This window comes from Moschus berezovskii, chromosome 7 (genome assembly GCF_049115385.1).
Source record: "Moschus berezovskii isolate FMDL1 chromosome 7, NW_MosBer_1.0, whole genome shotgun sequence".
In the NCBI taxonomy this organism is placed as follows: Eukaryota; Metazoa; Chordata; class Mammalia; order Artiodactyla; family Moschidae; genus Moschus; species Moschus berezovskii.
This window is the reverse complement of record NC_142466.1, coordinates 31,383,253-31,395,317: the sequence shown is the minus strand read 5'-3', so window position 1 is coordinate 31,395,317 and position 12,065 is coordinate 31,383,253. Positions and strand designations below refer to the sequence as shown.

The 12,065-nt window shown below is 36.2% G+C and overlaps 1 protein-coding gene across 3 annotated transcripts in view; it reads left to right on the top strand.

Moving 5' to 3' along the window:
* DENND4C (DENN domain containing 4C) overlaps window positions 1-12,065 on the top strand; it is a 123,629-nt gene that overhangs the window by 102,005 nt on the left and 9,559 nt on the right. For all 3 annotated transcript variants that reach the window (XM_055428160.2, XM_055428158.2, XM_055428159.2), the window contains 4 exons: window positions 4,874-5,056; window positions 6,145-6,340; window positions 8,622-8,867; window positions 10,320-10,437. In XM_055428160.2, coding sequence (XP_055284135.2) covers window positions 4,874-5,056; window positions 6,145-6,340; window positions 8,622-8,867; window positions 10,320-10,437 — 743 coding nt within the window. The remainder of the gene's footprint in view (window positions 1-4,873; window positions 5,057-6,144; window positions 6,341-8,621; window positions 8,868-10,319; window positions 10,438-12,065) is intronic.

The window sequence follows — 12,065 nt, the reverse complement described above, 5'->3', positions numbered from 1 at the left end:
TTGAGATGATCATATTTTTATCCTTCATTTTGTTAATGTATGTATCACATTGATTGATTTGCAGATGTTGAACCATCCTTTCATCCCATGGACAAATCCCACTTGATCACAGTATATGATCCTTTTAATGTATTGTTGCATTTGGTTTGCTGGTACTTGGTTGAGGATTTTTGCATCTTTGTACATCAGAGATACCAACCTATGGTTTTCTTACTTTGTGTGGTCTTTATCTGATTTTGGCATCTGGGTGATGTTGGTCTTGTAAAATGAGTTAAAAAGTGTTCCCTCCTCTTAAATTGTTCAGTATAGTTTGAAAACGATAGGTATTAAATCTGTAGATGTTTGGTAGAATTTACTTGTGACTCTGCCTGATCCTGGCCATTTGTTTTTTAGAGGCTTTTTGATTACTGCTTCAGACTGTACTAACAATGAATCAGTTCAAATCTTCTCTTCATGATTCAGTCTTGGAAGGTTGTACAAGTCCAAGAATTAGTACATTTCTTCTAGGTTGTCCTGTTTGTTGGTATATAGCTGGTTTTTAAAATATTCTAATAATCCTTTGTATTCCTCTGGTGCCCTTTGTTATTTTCTTTTTGTTTCTGATTGTATTTATCAGAGCTTTCTCTCTTAGTCTAGCTGAAGATTTGTCTATTGTGTTTATCTTTTTAAGAACCAGCTTTTAGTTCCACTGATCTTTTCTGTTGTCATTTTAGTCTCATTCATTTATTTCCACTCTGATCTTTATTATTTATTTCTTTCCTTCTACTGACTTTGGGGTTTGTTTGTTCTTCTTCTTACATTATTTTTGGCTGTGCCCCGTGACTTGTGGGATCTTAGTTCCCTGACTAGGCATCCAACTTGGGGCCCTGGCAGTGAAAGCACTGAGTCCTGATCGTTGGACCACCAGGGAACTCCCTGTTCTTTTTCTAGTTGCTTTATGTGTAAGGTTAAGTTGTTTATTTCAGATTTTTCTTGTTTCTGGAATTAGGCCTGTGTTGCTCTAAACTTCCCTCTTAGTACTGTTTTTGCAGCATCCTATAGATTTTGGTATGTCATATTTCCGTTTGTCTTCAGGTAAATTTTTCTCTTTTGATTTCTTCATTAAACCAGTGTTTCAGTAGCATATTGTTCATTAGCCACATATTTGTGATTTTTTTCATCTTTCTTATAGTTGTTTTCCAGTTCCATACCCCTGTGATTAGAAAAGGTAACTTCATATGATTTCAGTCTTCTTTTATTTATTAAATTGTATTTACTTATTGAGCATTGTTTTCTGTCTCAACATATGGTGCATCCTTGAGAAAGTTCCATGTATACTTGAGAAGAATGTATATTCTGATACATTTGGATGGAATGTTCTATATAAATTTATCACATTCTTCTAATCTTAGGTTTCATTTAAGGCTGCTTTCCTCTCTGGATGATCTATCCATTGATGTAAATGGGGTATTAAAAAGTCTCTTACTATGTTAGTCAATTTCTCTCTTTAGATCTGTTACTTTTTAATATATTTTGGTGTTTCTATATTAGGTGCATATATATTCTTGGTGAATATTATTTATCATTAATAAATGATAAGTATGTATCATTATTTACTATCCATTTTTGTCCTTTATTGCCTTTTTTGGTTTACAGTCTGTTTTGTCTGTTTAGGGTAGGGCTGTACCCACTCTCTTTTGGCAGCAGTTTTCTTGGCGTTTTCTTTTCCTTTACATGTAGTCTGCATTTGTCCTTGGAGCTGAGGTGAGTCTTATGGAGACAGCAAGTCATTGGGTATTGTTTTATGTGGGAGTTTTGATTTTCTTTTTTATTATTATTTTTGTACAATTTTTATTGACTGTATTCCTCATGTTGTTCAATACATCCTTGAGCCTGTCTTATACCCAGTCATCCCAGATACTCTTTGTTTCATAGAGTATTCTCTCTGTTTAGTAATTTCACTTCTGAGATTGAACTGCCTGAGTTTCCTTTTAGCTTACTGAGTTTCTTTATGACAGCTATTTTGCATTATCTTAATCAGTTAGATTGCAGTATTTATAGCTTTAAGTTTGGGTTCTGGGGGAGTGTAATTTTTTTGTGTGGGGGGAGGATACATGTTACTCTGGTGCTTCATGATGCTTGATGAGTTGTTCCCCTTGCCAACATATTTGAAGTACTGAACACCTTTCTGCTTGATTATGACAATTCAGCTGGTCAAAAAATAGAGGCCTCTTGTTTTCCAGTAGGGGGTGATATATTAATAGCACAAGTCTTTGGTTCCTCTTACCTGAGCTGCCTCTGTTATACTTGAGTTTGCACTTTCCACACTCCACTGCCTCTGTCAGAGGTGTGGCCTTGTGACCTCGTTATTGCTTTTTGGCCTTTGGGGTCCTTGGTGCTTCGTTGCTGCCACTGTTGCTGGGGTCTTACAACTCTTCCCTCTTGTCAGGAATCCCCTGGGTTGCAGGCTCTGCCACTGCTGGTGGTGGTCATTTGCTTTTCTAAGGTTAGTGGGCTCCGCTGGTGTGGGAAGGTGGGGCAGGGGGCCAGAGTTCTGGGCTCCTCAGTGGCCAGAGGGATGAGATCTGAAGCCCCTTTGCCACTCAGTTACCTGTCGTGACAGGTGCTGCCGCTTCTGGGAAGCTGGAGTTGTGTAAACTTGCCTCTGCTGCTGCTAGGTGTTCTGAGGCTGCAGACTCAGCTTGCCAGAGCAGAAAGCTAAGACTGGAGGCTGTACTTGTGCTGTTCCTTCAGTTTCGCCTTGTCTGTGTGTTCTCGCCCACCCACCTTTAGATGTACAGGTGTGTGGGAATCTCCAGTGTATTAGGCAGAGGTACCTTTGTTGCATTGTTGATGTTTTACTGCTTGTAAATTGAAGGGGCAAGATAAAGGTAGCTTTCCACTGAGGCACTTTGCAGATGTCACTCACTTTTACTCATTTTTGTATTTAGTTTTCTTTTTCTTGTTGATCTGTCTTGACTATTCTTTTTTTTTCCCTTGGCTGCACCATTCCACTTGTGGGATCTTAGTTCCCTGACCAGGGATGGAACCCAGGACCGAGGCAGTGAGAGTACAGAGTCCTTAACTACTAGACTGGCAGGGAATTCCTGTCTTGAATATTCTTGATATTAATTCCTTGAAGAGAAATGACCAGTTTTGATGTTATCATGCATTAATTTTCCACCTTATGATTTGTGCATTTGAAATCTTCTTTTTAAACAAGATTCCCATCTGTAGAACATGAAAATCTTTCCCTAATGTTCTTCTGTTACCTTTATATTTTCCCTGTAGTATTTAGGTTTTAAATACATCTGTACTCTACCTTTGTGTATGATCATAGAGATCCAGGTTTATTTTTCTCCATAAAATGAGCCAGTTTTACATTCTTCCTTCATTAATATTATATGTAGTATCACCTTTATCATATATCAAGTTCCTGTGTATACTTCACTCTGGTTCTGTGTTCTGTCAATATTGTATTATTTTTATTACTATATTTATGTTGTGTCTGGTTGGTAGGATAAGTTCTCCCTTTGGAAAATTTTTTATTTATTTGGTTATGCATATAAAATTTTAGAGTAACTTTGAGTCCTCCCTGACAGAAAAAGTCCACCTTAAGTTTTCATGGGATTCAAATAGATTTGTAGGTTAATTTGGGGGAAATGGACATCTTTAGTATTATTCTCCTATGAGCATAGTATGTATCTCCCTGTTTTAGATCTTCTTTTAATAGAGTTTTAAATTATTCTCCATAAATTTTGTACTTTTTGTTAATTGTGTTTCTTAAACAGTACACCCAAATATCCACCCCTGTATTCTTCAGTTAAGGTTTACATTGCTTGCTTTATCACCTATCTATTCTTCCATCCATCCACCAGTCCATCTTATATTTTTATTTGTTTAAGATGGGGGTGGGGCAATTCCCTGGCAGTCCAGTGGTTAGGGCTCTGTGCTTTGCAGGAGACACAGGTTCCGCCCTGGTCAGGGAACTAAAATCCTGCATGCTTTGCAGTATGGCCTATTAATAATAATAATATGTAGTAATAATATTACTACTAATATGTAGTAATATTATATTAATTAGTACCTACTACTAATTATACTACTAAATATATTATATTATTAGTACCTAGATTCATGGGGTCGCAAAGAGTCGGACACGACTGAGCGACTGAACTGAACAGAACTAATATGTAGTAATATTATATTAATAATAATAAAAATACCTTTCCCCAAAAGACTTGAGTGTTCATATAATTAACTAGAGTTCAGTATTTAGTTTTTTTTTCATTTAAGGTAAATTTGATTTCTGCAGATCAAGATACAGAACATTATTATGACTTCAGAAAGCACTGTTTATGTCACTTGCAAGGCAAAGCTCTCACCCCATCCCCACCCAGAAGGAGAAAGAGAGAGAGAAGATGAAAATAAATTACTGAATTAATAGAGAGGAAAGAGAATGACTAAAGACAAAAATGGAGATTCTTAAGCGGGGGGAAGGGTATTATAAATAGTTATAGGTTAATACATGTTAAAATGCTATTCTTTATTTTTTTAACTAAGAAAATTAATGAAATATTTTGCTTTCCTACTTCCTTCACAGCTTTCTTTAGTGTCTCTCAAAAACTGAAGGGATCTTGTATTGAACTGTGAACCAGTGATCTGCTCTGAATCTTTTCGTTTGAAAAGTTTCAGACAAGAGAAGAAGAGAGAATGAGAGCAAGAGTGTGTGTGTGTGTGTGTTTGAAATAGGCAGTATTTCTATAGATTTGTAGAATTCATTAGTGAGTATTTTACTATACAGTGATTGTAAATATGATGACATTTGGAAGATTCTAGGATTTTTATAGACTTTTTTATACTTCCTTTTTTTTTTGGATGGGTCCATATTTAGCTTTTTCTTGAAACCAAGTACCTCTGGTGACAGTTTACAAAGTGGCAGCATTCCATTGGCAAGTGAACCTTTGGAGCACAAATCCATATCCAGTTCAGCAGAACCTGACCTGATCAACTTTATGGATTTGCCAAAACATAACCAGACCATTACTGAAGAAACAAGCTCTGCAGTTGCATCAAGGTACCATAGAATTCAGAGAACTCTTCATAAAAAATTGGGTGTCCCTGTAAAAATTTCGTCTTTAAATACAACCTGGCTGACATAGACATAAGTTCTGGCATTTTTTAAGAATGTAACTTTAAAGGCTACCCACTCCCGTTATTCTGGCCTGGAGAATTCCATGGACTGTATTGTCCATGGGATCGCGAAGAGTCAGACATGACTGAGCAATTTTCATGTTGTTTAAATATCTAATGAATGAATCTGATGGTAAACCATTTTTAATACTGTTTAATGTTTTACAGTGGTCTTTTCCAAAAATGAGCTTCTCAACAGTAAAAAGTATTTTCCCCTTCATTGTAGTCATTGCCAGTTTCCAGATACATACTCTTTACAGTGAAGTACACATTTAACTCTTAAATATTGACTCAGACATTTATTGAGAGCCTGTTGTATGCTCAGCGTTATGCTAAACACTAAAAATAAAAAGTAAATAAAATCTGACCTCTGTTCTTAGGTGGGTCATGGCCTGAAAGTCACATCAGTCTTGTCCGACTCTTTGCAGCCCTATAACTACACAGTCCATGGAATTCTCCAGGCCAGAATACTGGAGTGGGTAGCCTTTCCCTTCTCCAGGGGATCTTCCTAATCCAGGGATCAAACCTAGGTCTTCCACATTGCAGGCAGATTCTTTACCAGCTGAGCCACAAGGGAAACCCGGGTCATGGCCTAGTAGAGATTAAATACTTGTCAGTGAATCGACATTACCTACTTGGATGCATTATACATACTTCCAGGTGATTTTGTTTAATAAAGGTGAAATAATGTTTGAATAAAGCACATGAATGGGCACTCAATCTTTTAAAAATAATACCACAATACTTACCATATACCCTCTTCCTACCCTTCATCAGATCATCCACTTCATCCTGTTTTTCTGACTGATTTTACAAAAATACCTGAAGAATAGTTAATTCCTATAAGCCAGTACTGACTCTTCTCATATATATTCAGTACATTCAAAATTTATTGTAGAAAATACTCTAGCTCTACAGATTTAGATTGTTTAAACCAATCTAACCACAGCATTTCTTCTTCATTTTTTTAAGTGATGAAATAATGAAACCCAGCGGAGATGTCCAAACTATGAAAATTTCACCTGTGCCTAATAGTTTATCAAAACGAAATGTGTCTTTGACTAGAAGTCACAGTGTTGGAGGTCCCTTGCAAAATATGGACTTTTCCCAGCGACCGTTTCATGGCATTTCAACAGTTAGTCTTCCAAACAGTCTGCAGGAAGTTGTGGTATGTAACAACATTATAATTATACTGTGTTCATGTAAGTGTTTATTAAAATAGCATCTTCTTCTGTAATAGGTTTTTTTAAATCACATAAAAAGTGATACATTTTCATAAGCAGGCTAAGAACTTTCAAATTTCAAAAATGTATACAAATAAACAGAAGAGTATAATGAGTCTTTGTGGCACCATCCTGCTTCAGTAATTTTCAGCTTACATTTTTCTGTCATGTATACCCTCATTCAGTTCTTTTGTAGATCCATTTGAAGCAAAGTTCAAACATATACTCCATTTGTCAATATTTCAGTATTTATCTCTAAGAGATAAGGACTCTTAAAAATGTAATGCTGTTGGTTCAGTCGTTAAGATTCCACACTCCCAATGCAAGGGGTGCAGGTCGGTCCCTGGTCAGGTAATTAGTATCTCACTTGCCACACACTGCGACCAAAAGTCAAACAAAGAAGTGCCATTATCAGAAATAAGAAATGATATCAGGTTCATTCAGTCTTCGAATTTCTAGTGGTTTCAAAAATGTCAAGTATGTGTGTTTTACAGTTTGAGGAATCAGGATCAAATAATGCTTTGTAATTGGTGATCTGCTTTCTAGTCTTTTTAAATCTATAGACTCTTTTTTTCCCTTGTAATTTATTTATTGAATACAACCCTATAAGTTGGTATTGCAGCTCAAAGCTTGATCAGATTCAGGTTTTTTTGTTCTGTTTTGTTCATTTGTTTATTTTTACAAGGCAGTTTCATCAGTCGTATGTCTCGAGGGACATGAACTACCTCTGTGGGGTTAGCAGTTGTTAACCCCTTAATGCCCAGACAAGTTATCCATTTGGAGCTATAAAATGACAATAATCTAATTCTGTCATCTTCTTTATTATCTGAAATATATTTATAAAGAGAAACTTATCCTATGGCTTTTATCTGATTTTCTCGAAAGATGCAGTTTATGTTGGAAAAGCAAGATAAATGTTTTATTTTCTTTTTTCCTTTTATTTGTCAAACTTCACAGTGACAAGTTGGGTTCCTAGCATTCTCCAAGGTGATCCATTATCTGGGGCATAGGGTTTCATTATGAGCTCATTGGTTTAAACATGTATGTTACATCCACTGCTGTTGTTACCCTTGTTGATGCTTATTTTATTCCTTCTTTGGTCAGCTAGAAGCCTCTACATGTTGGTGCCTTATTCCTTTTGGCACAACTCTAGTAGCTTTTGTGGGTCTTCCCTGATCACTCAGTTGGTAAAGAATCCGCCTGCAATGCAGGAGACCCTAGTTTGATTTCTGGGTTGGGAAGACCAACTGGAGAAGGGATCGGCTACCCACTCCAGTATTCTTGGGCTTCCCTGGTGGCTCAGCTGGTAAAGAATGTGCCTGCCATGAGGGAGATCTGGGTTCGATCCCTGGGTTGGGAAGATCCCCTGGAGAAGGGAAAGGCTACTCCAGTATTCTGGCCTGGCGAATTTCATGAACTAGTCCATGGGGTTGCAAAGAGTCAGACACGACTGAGTGACTTTCACCTTTGTATAAGTTCTTTTAAAGTTTCCTTGCTTTCTTGTGTTACAAGATGTTTGATGCTCAAGTGTTACATATTTTCTTCTTCATACCTCAAATCAGTCATTTCTTTAAGAAACATTCCTTTTAGAGAAAAACAGTATTTGGAGATTTCAATCTGGGCACCATGCATGCTTGTTGATATTGGTCATAAACACTTTATTCTAATTGTACACAATTTACAAAGTCTAGGTTGGGTTTCTTTTTTCATTATTTTCATTATTTCATTTGATTTATAAAATTGCTCTTTAGTTTTTATTGCAGTCAAGTGTATAAACAAGTTAGATATATTTTAAAGACTGATCAAGAAATATTAACACAAAAAATGGCCTCATCTGTTTATAGAGTTTTACATGGAAGATAAAGTCAGATTTTTTTGGTATCATTATGAAACATCAGAAACACAAATATTTCTTGTAAAAAGTTGAAAAGTCAGTCATACATAGGGCATTGCTCTTAATGTGATAAGAGAAACTCATATTTAAAATAGGGCCTAGTATATGGATTAATAATTTTTGTTCATAATCATTTAAGGATATTTATGATTAAGTACTTTTTCTTCTTTTATGTTTTCTTTCATATTTTCTTCAGGGTGTTCAACTACATGTAGTAATGGCCCTGAAATAAGTTTGAAAGGACAGAAAAGTGTGCTCTCATTGAGACATACTCTGAAACATACATAATAAAATTGATCATATTCACTTCTTTTTGTATTTCTGTTTTTAAGGATCCTTTAGGAAAAAGACCCAACCCTCCCCCTGTTTCTGTGCCTTACTTGAGTCCTTTAGTACTTCGCAAAGAACTTGAATCTTTGCTAGAAAATGAAGGCGATCAGGTGATTCATACGTCCTCATTCATCAATCAACATCCAATCATTTTCTGGAACCTCGTTTGGTATTTCAGGCGTTTGGATCTTCCTAGTAACTTGCCAGGACTTATCCTCACTTCTGAACATTGTAATGGAGGCGTACAGGTAGGGAACCAACTTCTATACTTATACTATATTCATGTTGGTTAGGGTGAGGCTTAACTTCAGGTATTAGGAAGTATACAATAGTAATGTTAAGTCATAGGTTATTTCTCTCTCACTTAAAAATTTAGATATGTGGTCCAGGGATGGTATAATGCTAGAGACTTGAGAGACTTCTATCTTTTTTGCTTTCATTGTGGCCTCCATTTCCAAGTTTTACACCTGGTCTAGGATAGCTATACTTTACTTCCAAGCTACCGCATCCATATTCCAGCCAGCAGTAAGAAGAAAAATGGATGAAGAATATATTCTTTCTTTAGGGATAGTTCCTAGATTTACTTATAATCTTTTCATATGTATTTGTTTGGCCTAAATTTAGTTACATGATCATTTCTAGTGGCAGGAGTAGCTAGAAAAGTAGTTTTTTCTCTGAAATATAATATTCCCAGCTGTGAGGGGTGTTGGGGGAGAATGGATACATGTATATGTATGGTTGAGTCACTTTGCTGTCTGCCTGAAACTGTCACAACATCATTAATCAACTATAATCCAATAGAAAATTAAAAAACAATTTTTTTAAAAGGTATTCCCAGCTGAAATTCTCACAACTTTATTTTAAAGGATTTGTATTAGCCATATTTTTCAGATATATTTAAAAACTAGTGAAGTTTTTTTGCTAGGTCACATACTGAATTGAATAAGTGATGGGGGGCTAAGACCACAGTCTGGCTCTCTGACTCTGCTTGAGGGGGCATCCTTGACTCCCAGGGAGACAGTAAGTTTATGATACTGAATATTGAGAGATACCCCCCACCCCAAACATATATCAGAGACACAATAAACTTTTAGAGTCTTGTAAACTGTTTTGACTGATTTATGTACTAGTCAGTGCAACGAGATAGTAGTTAACTGTTGTACTTTCTTGTACCATAAAATTTGTTGTGATGGAAGTTAATCATTCACGTGACTGCTGTGCCAGTTACCATTTGTCACTCTGTCCTTGAAAGTCAGAATGAGAATCATGTACCTCAGAAAATAATATTTGTACTTAGATATAAAATAAAAATTAAAATTTTTCTTCATAGTTTTAGGTCTAGAATTTTATTTTTCTTTACAAACCCTTATGTCGAGAGCTGACTTGCAGTAGATCACAGCGAGGGAGCTGCTCTGCTATGTGCTAAATCTCGACCCAGAAGCAAGTCATCTACGAATGGTTTAGCACCAGATTCCCCAGGAACGTGCAATGCGTGACAGGCAAGGGGGCGGCTGCCTTTCCAGCTGCACCCTGTGTCCCAGGAGGAAGGGCGCTCCATTATGCCGCGCTCCAGGTCTAGAATTTTAAAAAAGACTCATCTGTTTTATATAACCAAGCTTTGCTAGGTCCACTGGTAATTACTATTATGCTTAGTTATTACTGTGCTTAGGGTACTAATACTTTCTATTGATCTTTTTTAGCTTCCCCTGTCATCTCTGTCCCAGGATAGCAAACTCGTTTATATTCAGCTGTTATGGGATAATATCAATCTTCATCAGGAACCAGGAGAACCTCTGTATGTCGCGTGGAGAAATTTTAGTAAGTAAAATAAAGACATGAAAGACTCAAACTGGAAACAACCAAATATCCATCCAAAAGTGAATGCATAAGCAATTACTCTACAGTCCATCCACACAGTAGAATACTGTTTAGCAGTGAATAAAAATGGATGCCTGAGGGAAAAATAGAATTGAGGAGATGAGATTAATTAATTTGGTAAGGTATTTGGAGAGTAAATTCTGTATAGCAAATATGTTTGTGTAGATCATAATTTCAATTATATGGGTACAAGCCTCAAAGATTTTGGCTTTATTTGCAGTTTTTTATATATAGAACATATTTTTACAAATGGTTTAAAAGGTTATCCAGTATTCAGAAGCCTTGTGAGTCCATAAGAAACCACAGACAATCCAGTAGGTCAGTGAGTAAATGGTATCAGTAGGCAATTCATGGAAGAAACATTAAAATGCTCTGTTCTGTAGATATACAGTGTACAAAGCTGTCAGTACAACAGTGCTTCCCAAAAGGTTATAATAATGAAAAACTTAATACCTAACAAGAGAGTTGTGATAAATCCACATTATGAAATGTTGGCAAACAAGAAAAGGAAGGAGTTATTTCTGTATAGGTTCCTGAAAGGATGGATGCCCATTATATTAAGTGGAAAAAAGGCAAGTTGTAGAACAGTATATGATCTTTTTTGCAGGAAAACAAAACCAAAATATTTTATGAATATTTATTTATTTTTGGCTGTGCTGGGCCTTCGTTGCCACACGGGTTTTTCTCTGGTTGCGGTGCAGGGGCTTCTCATTCAGTGGCTTCCCTTGTTGTGGAGCACAGGCGCTAGGGCACGCGGGCTTCAGGGGTTGTGGCTCCCAGACTCTAGAGCACAGGCTCAATAGTTGTGGCACATGGGCTTAATTGCTCTGCAGCATGTGGGATCCTCCCAGATCAGGGATCAAACCCATGTCTCCTGCATTGGCAGGTGGATTCTTCACCACTGAGCCACCAGGGAAGCCCCAATATGTTTTTAATGTATGCATAGAAAAAGGCCTAAAAGTATATATATATCCCAAGCTGTTAGCAGTACCTGCTCAGAAGAGAAAAGGGATTGTATTTTTTCCTACAGTCTTTTACTTACTACTTAACATTTTACTTAAACTAGAAGAGAAGAATCTGACATTTTCCCTTGAAATATGTCAGTCACAAAATTATGACTAAATATATCTATTTTTGTCTTTTTGTTGTTTTTCCAGTTATGATATTTGAACAGTTTTTAAGCAGGAGCAGAATAATCTTGAAATTTATGCTAGAAAAAAAAAGAATTATAATCGCAATTTCTTTAGTTGTTTCCCCTCATATCTTGAAATAGATAAGTGTTTTAAAATGTTCTATAATTTTTGGTAGGAACAAAATTTAGAATTTCCAAGAATAGCTTTGTTTCTTTACTTGGTTTCTTTAAATGAAGAATTGGCACATAAATAAGATTATAAGACATAATAGAATTGAGTGGTGACTTTTGGAAAAGCAGTATGAGGAGCTGCACAGTCCCACTTCCCAGCAAAACAACATAATTGGTGAGTTATTAAAGACAAAAAAATGTATCTGTGTGTGTCTATGACTATAGAGGAAAATGAAGAAACATTTATTAAAAAAATATATATTAA